The 15,498-nt window shown below is 32.7% G+C and overlaps 1 protein-coding gene across 2 annotated transcripts; it reads right to left on the reverse strand.

The window, feature by feature from the left end:
* Positions 1–400: 400 nt before the first annotated feature.
* On the reverse strand, positions 401–13,069 carry LOC130621610 (A-kinase anchor protein 9-like). Of its 2 annotated transcripts, XM_057436929.1 has the most exons (4): positions 13,011–13,069; positions 12,680–12,823; positions 12,236–12,603; positions 401–1,716 (listed from the first exon to the last, which is right to left on the reverse strand). In XM_057436929.1, the coding sequence occupies exons 2-4, from the start codon at positions 12,750–12,752 to the stop codon at positions 529–531; spliced, it is 1,629 nt and encodes a 542-aa protein (XP_057292912.1). In that variant the 5' UTR covers positions 12,753–12,823; positions 13,011–13,069; the 3' UTR covers positions 401–528. The 2 variants fall into 2 exon arrangements, with proteins under 2 accessions (XP_057292912.1, XP_057292911.1); XM_057436928.1 differs by lacking the exon at positions 13,011–13,069 and having other exon boundaries at positions 12,680–12,965.
* Between the last annotated feature and the right edge of the window lie 2,429 nt (positions 13,070–15,498).

The raw sequence follows: 15,498 nt of genomic DNA on the forward strand, positions 1-15,498 counted from the left end.
TAATATTGACAGGTTTTAAAAATATAATATTTTTCACAGAAAGAAAAAGGTTAACCCATTTTATTTTTATAAAAACTGAAACAAATAACTAGTTCTTTTTTAAAGAAATGCTTGCCCCAAATGCTTTCTTTTCAAAAAACTAAACACAACATTTTGGACTCCTATATATTTACCACATACAGCAATACACAACATTTTATTTCTGTGCTTATTCCAGTGTAAATTTAATAGCAATCGAAGGATGAAATGAAATTATTAATAAACATTAATAAGGTATAATTGATAAATACTGTGCTCTATAGATTGGACAGAGTGTGCATAATTTTCCCCTATTTGCACATGTACATAGCTGACAGAAGTATATTTTTGTAATTATACAATAAAACAAGAAAGAATTGAATTGGTTTCCCATATGCAAAAAATTGAATTCTACTTTAGGCTATACAAATTGCAAATACACAAAAATAATTCAAAAATGATATTTTGTCAATTTCTAGAAATTAAAAGTTTGAAAGCGTTTATAAAAGCTTAATTAATAAACTCATCATCTTGACTAACAATACTACCACCATCAGTTTTGGAAATTGCTTCAAAAAAATGTGCATTTTCATCACTATTACTTCCTGGGTTTTGTAACAGAGCACTATAACCAGGGGATGAATGCAAAGGAGATACTTCACTTGGTTGTTCAGATAGGTTTGATTCTGGAAGTATACTGTTTCGAACACATGCTATTTCGGAATGCATATAACTTTCTAAAGATTGCTCTTTTAAATTTTGGGTATTAACTTGTTCTAAATCTGTTTCATGAGATAAAACAAAAGTAGTTTGATGAGACAAATCATCTTGCATGTATATGGATGGAAATCGCGGTGAAAGAGTCTTTGTTTTTAAATACGTTTGAGTTTGTTGCTGCTTCACATTTTGAATTAATGAAGGGGGCAGGTTTATTTCACCTAATGAATTATTTGAAAGATCTGGTGTTATTGAAAGGTCACTTAAGTTTCGAATGTCGTCAATATCAACATAGTCGTCATACTCTGTTACAGGTTGTTGTTTCCACATATGAGGATATTTAGACTGATGTTTTAAAATTTTCGCTGACATTGGATTACGACTTTCCACCGTGTCCTGTATCTGTCGTAAGTTTTGCAAGTTATTTGATGCTCCTCTTTCAACAACTTGATTGGCTACAGAGGATTCTCTGTGGTCAAAATTAGTTTTGCTGGTTTTGACAAGGGATATAGAATTTTTATCTTTAAGGCTTGAACGATTTCGTAACAACTTGTCTATCAGTGCTGTATTGGACTTTAAAGATTGTTGCAAAAAAATAATCATTTGATGCATTTTTTCTATGTATAAATCAACCTTGTTTGTTGATTTCCCTTCTGTGAAAGTGGACTGTTTCTTGCCTTCCTCTAAACTGTCACTATCTCTTCTTATTCGACAAGGTCTACCTCCAAAGCCTTGCATTTTAGTTGCTTTTAAATTTTTATCAAGCCAATGAATTGTGGTACGCAAGTTCTTGTTTTCTAATAACACGATTTTATATTCCTTTTGCAATTCTTCCAATTGACTATCTTTTCTGTCATTGTCAGTACTAGTAGGTTTTAAATGTCTTGGTGGAATCGGTGGAGAGCTATTTGTAGCAACAGGCTCGTGCTTTAAAACTGAGACTTGTGGAATGTGTTTTAAATCCTCTATTTCTTTCTCGAGCTGAAACAACAAAAAAATTTAAACAGGTAAAGAAAATCCCACTATTGATCTATTACACATACCCAACATTGTATTTCAAGTTGAAACAATATACACCATTTCCACCCTTAAATAATTAATGTTGTTATGAAGTATCAATTAGTTCGGGTTACCAATCGATAAGAAAGACAAATCTCAACAAAGAAAATTATAATGCCAATCTTTTAGGAACATTCAAATAAACAAACAAAACAACTTGTTATCTTCCATCCAACTGTTTCCCTGCTAAATTCTTATCTCTAATTCATCTAACTTTTCGATCAAAAAATTTCAATTCGTCTTAAAATCTTATCAATTGGAACGTTATAAATCGGCTAAATTCGGCTCAATTCGTCTTAATTTTGTGTATTCTTTTCTGTTTAATAAAATTCAATTCGTCTCATTTGGAACAAAAAACGTCTCCATTGGGACGAAAATCATTTAAAAAATTATTCCTTTTCTTAATCTTAATTTTTTCGTTGTAGACCTGTGAATTATACTATACTGTAGAATTGATTTTACGCATGTATAGTTTACAGAACTATAGTTTTGTTTTTAGTAGCAGCGGAAAACGGTTTGCTTTTATCCTCTTTTCACTGACATGAATCGTACGCCGGCGTAAAATTTTGTTTGCCGAAGTGCACTCCCCTTCGTCCCTTATGAAAGTTCACGCCAGCGTAAAAATAGCAGAAAATTACGTGTAAACACTTTTTTTTCTTCCCATACGTATAATGGGAAAACATAGTCTTTCTGCATAAGTGAAGTGAAATTCACTTCAGTTAATAATCATTTCGTCTCGCATTATTTTTTTTAAATTTAAGCTGATTTAAAAAAAATAGTCTTAAGTATCAACTTGAGACGAATTAAATTGTCTAAAAGAACAGTAAAATTTGGTAAGGGAGAAGAATTAATTCGTGCCAATTCTGTTATATTGGGAGACAGAATTTGTAGATGGTCCCTAAATAGGCTAAATGTCATAAATACCTTCCTACTTTAATTAAAAAAATCTTGTTGTGCAAAGAAGACACCAGTAACTACACTATAAGGTACATCAAATTTATTCATGTTAACTTATTCTTGAAACAATAAAATGAGATATGCGTAGTAAATTATACATTGTGGCAATCAAATTCTTTGTTTTTGAATGTACGGACTGTGTTAGATCTGAACTGAAATTATTCTGCAGCGAATCTGTCCTTACTATCTCCTCCCAATTTTGATCAACTTATAAGCTTTACTTATGAACTATCAAATATCTACACTTTCTTTACTCAACTATCTTCTCCTGTCCTTTCTGAGTGTCTGTCAGAACCAAAAAACATCTTAGATTAGCTGTCTTGCCTTAACTTATTTTGACCAAAATTGTAGTATGGGTGGGACAGAGTATATAATATTTATTCTTAGACTGTGTTAGTTCTAAACTCAATTTTCTTTGCATCAGTCTGTCCTCATTTTTTTCTAGCAGGTATTTCTCAATCTTTGCAAGACCTATCAAGCCTCTACACTTTCTTATTATTCCTATCCATTTTTTTTAAATGTCCAAACCAACTCAATCTTCTTATCTGGATAACATCTCAAATGTTATGAAAACTAAGCCTGCTTCTCAGCTCATCTTACTTTTTTGTCAATAATTGTTATATAGTAGCCGTTGTGGTTAAGTTGAATAAATAGCGGTTAACATAAATTTTATTAACTCATATTTAAACAGTTAATATTTGGCAATTTGTCATATGAAAGTGCTAAATTGATAAACTGTTATTTAATAAATAATGTTTTATGGTAGATGACAAATTGAGTAAAATAGCTGCTTACATAGTAAATTGTTTTTTCTGAGAGTTTTTTAGACTAGCGAGTATTTTTTATTCTTTTCAAGTTGTTCACTAGTCTATCTTGAAAGTGTTTTCAGGTATATTTTCATTAAATAAGCAAACGGGTGACTCACACCTGTATTTTGGCGAAATGTGAAATTTTATTTTGCTATTTTATTTTGCTTATACAACTGTGGAGAAAATTATAAATCATTACTCATGGCTCAACTACTAACTGTGCTTCTTATTTAACAAGCTAAATTCAAATATTTATATGTTGAAAGTAAAATGTGTACAATGGTGGCTGACAGCAATTGATGCATTGCAGCTAAAGTAATTTTGATTTTGCTACAATGTATCATTTTTTTCTTTTTTCTTTTAGCAATGCCATGTCTTCTTCAATTCCCAAAGGGGAAAATGTGTCTTTTTATATATTTTTTTTAGAATCCAGTAACTATTGATTCCCTAGTGATTTTTTTTGCAATGCAATGGTTTCCTTTTGTATTGTAAAGTAGATATCAGATAGCATAATCATAATTATATTATCAGTAAGTTACAGCAGTTTTGCTCACATGGTATATTGAACATGTTGCAGTATGTAAGAAAAACATCAATGTGATAATGGTAATAAAGAGTGAAGTAAAAAGGATATATTGTTGAAACAAACAGAACAGTTGTAATGTTAAGAGGAATACTAAAATGTGTGTAAAATTTGCAGCAAACAGTTTGATAGATTATAAATCTCACTATATGATTTGTTATGGAAAACAGTTTTATACATGTAAAGTTTGTAAAAAACAATACAGGAGAATTGACCACTATGAACAACACTGTCTCAAATGTACAGCTGGAGCAACTGTTAAAAAGAAATATGCAGAAAAGGTTGTTGAATTTAATATAGTTAACGACTGTGAAGATCTTCCAGATTATCAATGGCATTCAACTGAAAAATTGACGGAGAAAAAGTATTGTATAGTATAGTTTTTATTTTTCAACTTTTTTTTTAGTAGCAGTCTGAATTTGACAAATTTTATTTTTAAGAGAACAACTGCAAATCAACAAACTCCTTAAAAATCCACAGAAAAAGTATCAACACCTTCAGCCCTCGAAATTAGCCCAAAAACGTTCGCAATGTCTGTAGAAGGCAGTGCACTAATTAACAATAGACAATTTATTTAACATTAGCAGGCTGTTTAGTCAGAAAGTTGGATGACACATTAAGAAAGTGGATCTGAACAGCTTCGGCATTTTTTTGCCTTCGCGGAATGAAACTGCACCAGCAATTGCAACGGCAATTACCAATTGCAGACACTAATTTCGAGGGCTGCACCTTTGACACCTAATACAAGTGTGTGAGCAAATCGGTCACAAAGTTCATGGCAAGTTAAAATGATAAGAGTTTCCTTATTTCCTTTATGCACTGGTCAACCATTAGGTCTGTCTATGTCTAGCTGGTTCTTTAATCCACGCACAGTTTTATCAGAAGCTTTTAGAACACAATTCTTTAAAATTGTCCAAGTACTTTCAACATTTTCACTAGCAAGTTGATTGTTGCGGGCTAATTGCTGAATTTTTACAATCTACAGTCTTCCTTCTGCTGCCAGATTTTCCAATAGGACCAGTACTTTTTCTTGGTGTTAATCTTCTATTCTAGGCGATTACTAATAAGAATCAATTGGTGGTGGGGTTTACTTGTGTTGAACCAATCTTGCTGGTGAAATCATTGTGTTTATAATAGTGGTATATATTGTGTTGTGTGTAAATCAATTGGGTATATTTGGTGTTGCGTTATTAGGAGAACTGTGAAGATAACCTACAGGTTAGTCATACACATATTGTGAGTTTAACAAATGGTAGCAGAGGAATAAAATTGCACAGTATCATAGAGAAATGTCGAAAAGTTGGGTACCACCACCATCATTGAATACAGAGTCCAGTTACAAAGACTGGAAAAAAGAAGTTCAAATATGGCAAGCACTCACAGAACTAAAGGCGGAAAAACAAGGGCCAGCTATATTCATGGGTTTGAAAGGAAAAGCTAAAGAAGCAGTATTAGAATTGGAAATTGAACAAATCAGTGCCACAACTGGGGTAAAAGCTATTACTGACAGATTGGACAAAATTTACTTAAAGGATGAAAATCAAACTGCGTACCTGGCTTATGAAACCTTTGAAAAATTTAAACGACCCTCTGAGATGAGCATGAATGATTACATTAGAGTTTGAACGATTATATCACAAAATCCAAGTTCACCGTATGGAACTTCCTGATGGAGTTTTGGCATACCGAGTTTTACAAAGCGCTAATCTTACACCAGAGCAGCAACAGTTGCCTAGAGCAACTATAAATGAATTACGCTATGATTCAATGGTATTACAGTTAAAGAAAATATTTGGTGATACTGTCGCCTCATCTGTGTCAAATGATGCTGTAAAGATAGATCCTGTTTTACAGGCAAGTGCAGATTCTACGGAACAGAATTACTTCACTAAAAGAGGTGGATATCAGCGTTCAAGGTTTAAAAGAGGAAGGGCTGCAGCACCAAATCAAAGATATGGATGGAGGAAAACCAGATCCAGTAACAGAGTAATGAATCCGCCTGATGAATTTGGAAATATTTCAAAGTGCAATATTTGTCAGTCTATTTATCACTGGGCTGTGAATTGTCCCCATTCTTATGAGAATCAGGAGTTTGAAGATGTAAAAAAGGAAGAGAGTCGTTCAAAAGTTACATTTTTTTCTAAAATTAAAGAAAGTGAAATGCAATCCCTTGTTGATGAAACTTTGTCATGTGCAGTTTTAGACTGTGGTTGTACCAAAACAGTCTGTGGTAAGAATTGGTACCAATGTTTCATTGATAATATTGATAGTGATAAACTGCTAGAAGAGTATCCAGGTGGAACAAGATTTAAATTTGGAGATAGCAAAGCAGTTTGTTCCATAAAACGAGTAATCTTACCTGTAATCATTGGTTCAAAAGAGTTTAATCTAGAAACAGAAGTTGTACCCAATGAAATACCTTTGCTTTTGAGTCAAACATCTATGAGAAAAGCAGATGCAGTTTTAGATTTTAGCAATGATACTGTTAAAATGTTTGGAGAACGCCATCCTTTAAAATTTACCACCACAGGTCACTGTTGCATACCTTTAAACAACAACAAAATAGACTTAGATGAAAAGAATTATGATCATTTACTTCCTCAAGTTGCCTTTGTATGCGCAAGTGAAAAATCCAAAAAAAACAAGATCGTCGAACTTCATCGTCAGTTCTGTCATCCAAGTGCTGAGAAATTAAAATCTCTTATTAAAGCATCAAATTCCTTTTTAGAGGACCAGAGTGAAATCATGAAATTAATTGATAATGTCTCACACTCTTGTAAAGTATGCCTTAAGTATAGAAAACCAAGACCACGTCCTATTGTTTGCTTACCAATTTTGTGGGAATTCAATCAGTGTGTGGCTTTAGATTTAGTGCAACTTTCACAATCATTGTGGTTTATTCATATCATAGATACTTTCACAAGATTTTCATCTTCAAAGTTAACAAAGACAAAAGATAAAGATGTGATAACAGACATTATCTTTGAAATTTGGTTAGCAAGATTTGGTCAACCAAGAAATTTTCTGGCTGACAATGGAGGAGAATTTATCAATAAAGTGTATGAAGAAATGTGTGAGCAATTTAACATAGAGTTTTCCACAACAGCAGCCGAAATTCCTTGGTCGAATGGGCTATGTGAGCCACACAATGGTATCATTAAGGAAATGCTGAGTAAGATTATAGAGGATACGAAATGTACACCTAATCGAGCACTTTTCTGGGCTATTAGTGCCAAGAATTCTTTATCAAACAACAATGGATTTTCAACAAACCAACTTGTTTTTGGTAAAAACTATGACTATCCCTGCATCCTCACTGATCAGTTACCAGCCATGAATGATACAGTTTCAAGTAAGACTGTGGCCCATAACCTTGCTGTGATGCATGCATCACGAAGAGCATTCATAGCAGCAGAATCTTCTGAAAGAATACGTAGAGCATTGCGGCATAATGTACAGTGTTACAATGATGTGCAGTATGTAACTGGAGATAAAGTCTTTTATAAAAGAAAAGACAGCGAAAAATGGCATAGATCAGGCACTGTAATTGTACAAGAAAATAAACAAGTACTTGTCAAGCATGGTGGAAGTTATGTAAGAGTCCACATTTGTCGGTTGCAAAAGGTAAATCAAGTAGTACATTCACAAAAACCATCACAAGACTCTGAAAAGAGCCCAGAAGTAACAACTATGCAGTTGGACAACTGGGTTTCACCGGAAGACGAAATTTTTTACATAGTTGATCTTGAAAGTAATACTACGGAAGTACCAGTAACAGAAGCACCAGTAACTGAGAATGCGGCCATTGATACTTCACAAACCAATGGGACACCAATAGAGGAAAGATCTAATGAAACATCAAAAAGTAAAACCACAGTCAATGAAAAAAAGGCAATACCTCTATATTTCAAGGAATACCAAAGTTAAAAACCAGAATCATCTATAAGCTAACTCCAGACATTGAGTGGATTAAAGGATTAGTTCACAGCAGAGAAGTAAAGTGAGTAGAAAAGGAAAAGAAGGCAGGCAATATGACAGCTGTTTAAATGTGCAAAATGAAGACACAGGTGAAATTAATTGGGTAGATTTCAAAAGATGTGTGAGTGAATGGCAACCGGTTGTTGAAGTCAATGACACTGAAGAAGTATTATTAGCGATAAAACCAACTATTGAAGACAAGGTCTTGAATGCAAAATTTAAAGAATTAACAAACTGGCAAGACAACAATGTTTTCTCCACTGTTGAAGACAGAAGTCAATCTACAATATCCACAAGATGGGTAATCACAACAAAAAATATAGAGGGCAACAAAATTGTCAAAGCTCGTTTATTCATAAGAGGTTTTGAAGAAGAGGAGGTTCAAAATCTGACTAAAGACTCCACAACGTTTTCAAAAGAAAGTCTGCGAATTGTACTCACAATGTTAGCAACTAACGAATGGGAATGCCACACCTTAGATGTCAAAACAGCATTTCTTCAAGGTAACCCGATTGATAGAGAAGTAATTATAAAGCCCCCAAAGGAAGCAAACGTAAAAGGGGTTCTTTGGAAATTGAATAAAGTAGTATATGGCCTTGCTGATGCTTCAAGGGCTTGGTATTTACGAGTAAAGGAACAGTTAATTGGTTTGGGAATGAAAATGTCTTTATTTGATGAGGCTTTATTTTATTGGGTTCAAGATGACTGTTGTCAAGGATTGATCGTAATACATGTTTATGATTTTCTTTGGGGAGGATCAGAAGATTTTCAAGTAAAAGTCATTGCATCCATTAGAAAAATATTTCGGGTTGGGTCTGAGAATTGCAGTAATTTTAAATATGTTGGAGTCAACATACAACAATTCAATAGTTCTATTGAGTATGACCAAAGCAAATATGTGGCAAGCATGGAACAGGTTGAGATTCAAAGCACCAAAAACAAACATCAAGAACTCTCACATGAAGAGAAATCTAAGTTTCGATGTATTTGTGGTCAATTAAATTGAGTATCTTCTCAATCAAGGCCAGATATTTCTTTTGATGTTTGTCAGTTAAGCACAAAGTTAAACCGTGCAAATGTTGGTGATGTTATGAGAGCTAATAAATTGGTAAAGAAGTTGAAATTTGATCCTAATTTTCGCCTAAAATTTTGGAAGTTGAAACCTCCATTACAATTAATCTTGTACCTGACACCTCATTTGGAAATCTACATGACGGAAGCTCTCAAAGTGGAATTTTTAAAGGTGTTGAGAACACCATGACACCTATCACATGGCAGTCAAAAAAGATTAAGAGAGTTGTGCGTAGCACACTTGCAGCAGAAACCTTAGCACTTGTTAATGGTATTGATGCATGTATCTGGGTGAAAAATGTAATAATGGAAATTGTGAAAACAGATCTAGAAGGTATCTTGTGCTACACAGATAACAAATCTTTGTATGACGCTGCATATTCAACAAAAGCTTTAGAAGATAAGCGATTAAGAGTTGACATGGCTTCTCTCAGACAGAGCATCAATCAAAAGGAAGTTATATTGAAGTGGATTCCCACCAAACATCAGTTAGCAGATGTGTTAACAAAGCAAGGAGCAAATAGCACACTTCTACTGAATGTGCTACAAAATGGTCATGATGAGTATTAGTGACCAATCAAATGTTATGTTTTCAAAATGTTTTATTATAAAGTTTTTTTTGAGTTTTATTTTTCAGAATTTATTGCTGAAACACCACTTAGCACTTGGCATCACACAACTAAGGAGCCAAGAAAGAGTAGTCTTCGGTAACTGTTTGATCAAGACTTGTATAGTAGAGGGCATTGGTGAAAAGCCAATTTCTCCCCAGGACCACTATACTAAGCGAGTAGGAGTCGCTATAAATTCCTCCCATAGCAGCATAAACCTGAACAACGTGCAGAAAAGAAAATAGAGGGAGATTGTTAATCTTCCATTCTAGGCGATTACTAATAAGAATCAATTGGTGGTAGGGTTTACTTGTGTTGAACCAATCTTGCTGGTGAAATCATTGTGTTTATAATAGTGGTATATATTGTGTTGTGTGTAAATCAATTGGGTTATTTGGTGTTGCGTTATTAGGAGAACTGTGAAGATAACCTACAGGTTAGTCATACACATATTGTGAGTTTAACACTTGGTTCCCTTAACACTCCTGAAGACAATATCACAAACATTTGCTGGAAAACACACTCTTCCACTGACATAACTTTCACTTCCCTAACCACCTTGTCTGATTGTCACTCTTTCATAAAGTTGAATTTGAGAAAATTTAAGGAAGTTCAATGAAAATTTTCAAGCTTTTTTGAAATGACAGTATTTTCATAAAAAAAAATTGAGGAGATTTAATGAATTTTTCATATATTTCAAAAGAAATATTCAAGGAGATTTTACATGCAACAAGTGAAGAACAAATTATTGTTGTATCTATGCATTTTGGAATAAAAATATGTGCCAAACCAGTTTGAAAGGAAAATTGAGGAGTAAAGGGAAAATTGAGTAGATTTGAAAAAAAAGTTGTCAAAAAGGTTTCTTTTGAAGGAGAGAAAAAACATTTAAATTGAGGAAAATTTAGAAGTTTTGAGGCATAGCAACCTTTATCTAAACAATATTCTAGTCTTGTCAATCAAAAAACTGCTAGCGTGTGGCAAATCACACTACCAAAATTGCTTTTGTGTGTGATTTTAAGAGATTAACTTGCCTGCTAAATAAACTTTTTCACATGTGATATTGGTTTTACACATGCAATTGAGATCTGAAAACAGCACACCAAAGTCTATTCAAGGCGTGTAGAGGCATGCAAGTGTTATCACAACTGCCAGAATGACAAGACTGTACCGTAAAGATCCGATTAAGCGCCCATAATTTTTTAAGCGCCCCACTCAAATAAGCGCCCAGGTAATTTTCTGAAAGATTAATAAGGGACCATCTATAAACTGTTCTTTTAGACGATTTAATTTGTCTCAATTTTATACTGAAGACGATTTTTTTTGAATCAGCCTAAGTTTTAAAAAAAAATGCGAGACAAAATGATTATTAACTGAAGTGAATTTCACTTCATCTATGCAGAAAGAGTATGTTTTCCCATTATACGTATGGGAAGAAAAAAAGTTGTGTTTACACTAATTTTCTGCTATTTTTACGCTGGCGTGACCTTCACTTATCCTAGAACGCGTTAGAAGTATTATAAGGGACGAAGGGAAGTGCATTTCAGCAAAAAAAATCACCTGATAAAAAGGGGCCCTTAATCGAAAACTACCTTGAGAAACTGGGCACTTATTTGAAAATTTTACTTTCTTATATTGAGAATAAAAAAACACATATTTTATGTTTTGAACATCGTTTCTATATTACATAAATAGGGAACTTTGTATGCAATCTTTTCTAAAAAAACCCTAGAAAGACCAAACTTTATTTTTCAGGAAAAAAAACAAAATTGAAAATTACCGTTGTCTTTAATTTGTACAAAATTGGGAAAAACTTATAAGTGCCCAGCATTTTTTAAGCAGCCCCTTGATTAAGTGCCCATGTAAAATATCCGAAAATTTATTAAGCACCCAGGGAACTTGTTTGGATCATTACAGTATTCTGTTATATAAATTGATACTGTTGTTTGCACCATGTGTAACAATTCTTTCTCAAAAGTTTTTTTCACAACATGAAACTTTTTTTCACAACATAAAACTTTTTTTTACACTTTTGGGTGTTTTTTATCATTTTAGTGTACATTAAAGTGATTGTACCGGGTTTTGCTTAGTTTTTTTGTTTATTAGACTAAAATTCCAATTAAAACTACCAGCCAACTTCCATCAAGAATTTATTTTTCTAACAAGCTGACTTCCAATCAAGAATTTATTTTTCTAACAATTTACTAATTTTTTCCTGTTACATTAGCAGATTTTATAATAATTAATAAGCAGTTTTAACTTAGTCAACAAGTTTATATTATTAGGACATAACTAAGAAAACAAAATGATATAACTCTTGACTTGTCAAATTAAAACTTATCTTTGTGCTAAATGTCATATTTGTAAAGAGACCTGCCAAATACAATGGTTTCTCAACAGAATTAACCTATAATTATTTTCTTAAAAGCTCTCCTTACCAGTTGTTTTTGTTGAGTTAAATCTAACACTTTTTTATTTGTAATTCTGTTCTCCTTATTTAACTGCTCATTCTCCTTATCACGGATTCTTAACTTGTATATGACTTCCTCCAGTAGATGTTCTGTTTCAGCAGAATGTTTTATAAGAGAATCTTCATTTTCTCTTGTTCTGTGAAATGTTGCTTCCAAGTTGCGTAACTGCATAGTCTTCGATTGTAAATTCTTTTGAAGCTGTTCAATTTTCCGTTCTAGTATTTGCGTTTCGTTTTGTATTTGTTGTAATTCTGCATTCATTTTTAAATTCCTATTTTGAACTTCCAATATGTCAGATTGTCTTTGAAGATATCTCTTTTTCAAATTATTAAAAGCTACAAAAAAAGTAAAACCTTTGTTGTACTACTTCTAACATTCTGATATTTAAAAAGAAAATATGACAAAACCTACCAAATGTTAGAGCAGATGTTGACCCTGATGAAACAACTATACTTTGACATAACGTAGATTCGTAATTGGCCATTAATTATAACAGTTACAGTGTGTGCATTTTCTGAAATATTAAATATCCAATATGCTAATTCACCTAATCATCTAAAAGTAAATAAAAAACATGTCAAGGCATTCACACTTAGCATCATTTATTAAATGAATTTTAAATATTTTCTGTCCTTCTCAAGATAGTTATCCTTAAAGATTTTCATCTGACCTTCATCATTACTGTTGATATAATACAAATTATTCGTAAAAATCATAAATACTTGGCATCTTGGAAACTTACGTAATATTAGGCCTCACCAGGAAGAAAAATGATGCTGCGTGGCAGTTCGCACACTAAAATTAATTTTAAAATATTTTGGTGAGCGATGTTCGCACATCAAGAAATGTTATGGCATGTGGTGGTGTCTAATTTTATTATTTTCTACATCTGTTATTTTTTCATGCTGGAGACAAGTGGGGGACGAAATTAGTGTAAATGTTGGTGTACATTAGGGTTCTGTACTTAGTCGGTTGTTGCTTGTTTTAGCCTTAGAACTGCTGTCAATGAAGTTCAGAACTCCCATGAACAACCTCTAAACATCTAAAGTCATCATTAGTAGCATTAAGGTCACCTTGTAGTTTGATAGTGGCCTTGTAGAGTTTGCAGGAAAGAGATTGATAGTTCAGACTTGGGTAAGCATTGGGTACATAAGAAGCGCTGTGGTATTGGAGGAAGGTTAAGAGCTGACATTCAGTTTGTATGCAAAGTTTTGCAGCTTTTCTTGAGATGTTTTTACTTTTGTTTGTGTCAACATCATATTTAAGGCTCTGGTCTTGTTTTGTAGCAAAATTATTTCTGAAACATCCCAATTCGTAACGTAATAATAATAATAATAATAATAATAAATATTTAAAGTGGCTAGCCCAGAAAATCACAAAAACCTATAGTTAGTGGATTGTTTCTACTGGGGGCCACTAGAACAAAAAAGAAACAAAAAATGATAAACCTTAGACTGCCTCAGCTCAATCAAACATAGTAACATTTATAATCTGTGAAAATTGAAAAGAAAAAGAATAAAAAACAAAAATTAAAAAGTTAAAAAGTGATCTCCATTAGAATTTGCCAAATACATTCGAGATGGAAGGGGTCCAGGATTTAATACTGATACTAGGTACCAAATGTAAACAAAAACATGCCAAAATTAGTAATAAATCTCTTAAAGTAGCCTCTACTTTTTACCACTTTTTGTATGCTTCGCTACTGAAAACAGAGTGTTCAAAGTCAACTTGCCCCATCTTAATTGAAAATTAAAGATGGTATCCTAAGTACAAAATCGCATATGATGTAACAGTGCATTAGTAGAGATAGTTGAGAACTTCTCTTAGTTACATTTAACCTATTGTTAAATACATGAGCTATTTTTGCATGTTGAAAACAATAAGAGTTCATGTCTTGTTCGCAAATTTAATTAGTTCATGTGAACTGCGTGTGTCCCATTGTTGTATTTAATTGTTATAGTCGGATCAACGAAATCAACAAAAGAAAATAAAATTTAACAAAGATTTAAGTTTCGTTAGATTGCATTTTAAAAAGTTGAAAGAAAAACGCTGCTAGAAAAGCTTCGTTAGATTGTGTTTTAACAGTTTAAGAACGAAAAACGGCGATAAAAATGCTTCGTTAGATCATGTCTTAAAAGTTTAAGAACGAAAAGCGGCGATAGAAATGTTTTTCTTAGATCGCATTTTAAAAGTTTAAAAACGAAAAGCGGCGATCGAAATGTTTTTTTAGATCACATTTTAAAAGTTTAAGAACAAAAAACGGTGATAGAAATGCTTTTTAAGATCACATTTTAAAAGTTTAAACACGAAAAACGGCATTTAATAGTTGTGAACAATGCTTTTTGTATGTTTCTTAAATTAAACTGGCTGGAATTTTTTTAAATAATTAAATCAACAATACATTCTTGTGCAATGTAATATAAAACTTCGCGAAAGATTTTTATTATTTAATTACTTCATGCTAATACTTAAGGGAATAGCTTATCAATACATTTACACAATGCATCATGCTATTACAAGAAATATAATTGCTCCGATATTTCTTCGCGAGCACATTGTTTTTTAACACACAATTATAAACACTCAAAATCCTTAAGGGATTTAATTATAACAAAAGACAAACGACTGCCGTCCTCCACGCAAAGGTGTGACATTAGCGTGTACGCGGCAGATTACATTCAGACTGTACTGTATTTCATTTGGCAAGTGTCCCACTGTGTCTCCATTTTTATCAACTATTTTTATAGCAAACCTGTCAAAAACATTATTTGGTTCATATTTTAAGTTGTTCATTATCCTGAAATTCATTGTCATTTGCGCAAGGTTTTGTTCCAAAAAATAAAGATTTTGGAAATTTCGCGAAAGTTTTTTCTTGTACAATTTCTTCCAAAAGTAGAATTCACGATTAACTTCGCGAAATTTCGCAATTTTTATCTTCACAAAAAAATGACACGGGAACATGCAACTAGTCTGATTGGCTGCCTAAAAAATTTAGTGTATTCTGTTGAATATTTTCAAAATCTAATAAAAGTTTTTTGCTGTCAGCAAGATTAAAAGGCTACGGTATGGTAACTAATCTTACTAATATTGATTAACATAATTCTTTTGCCAAAATGACACTCGCTTGCTCATCCCAGGCCTCTTAATTTTTTGCTGACGGACTCATAACTTGGGATCTGCATGTCGGTTTGCAATCAAATTTTGTGAGTAAACATTAGGCCTTATACAAG

The sequence above is a fragment of the Hydractinia symbiolongicarpus genome, chromosome 12, assembly GCF_029227915.1.
Source record: "Hydractinia symbiolongicarpus strain clone_291-10 chromosome 12, HSymV2.1, whole genome shotgun sequence".
Classification (NCBI taxonomy): Eukaryota; Metazoa; Cnidaria; class Hydrozoa; order Anthoathecata; family Hydractiniidae; genus Hydractinia; species Hydractinia symbiolongicarpus.

Bases quoted from the DNA above. Each gene is read 5' to 3' on its own strand.
- LOC130621610 (XM_057436929.1), bottom strand. From the start codon at position 12,752: ATGGCCAATTACGAATCTACGTTATGTCAAAGTATAGTTGTTTCATCA. The intron at 12,604-12,679 runs GTAGGTTTTGTC...CTTTTTTTGTAG, and splicing joins AACATCTGCTCTAACATTTG to CTTTTAATAATTTGAAAAAG. The intron at 1,717-12,235 runs GTAAGGAGAGCT...TTGTTGTTTCAG, and splicing joins TAACTCAACAAAAACAACTG to CTCGAGAAAGAAATAGAGGA.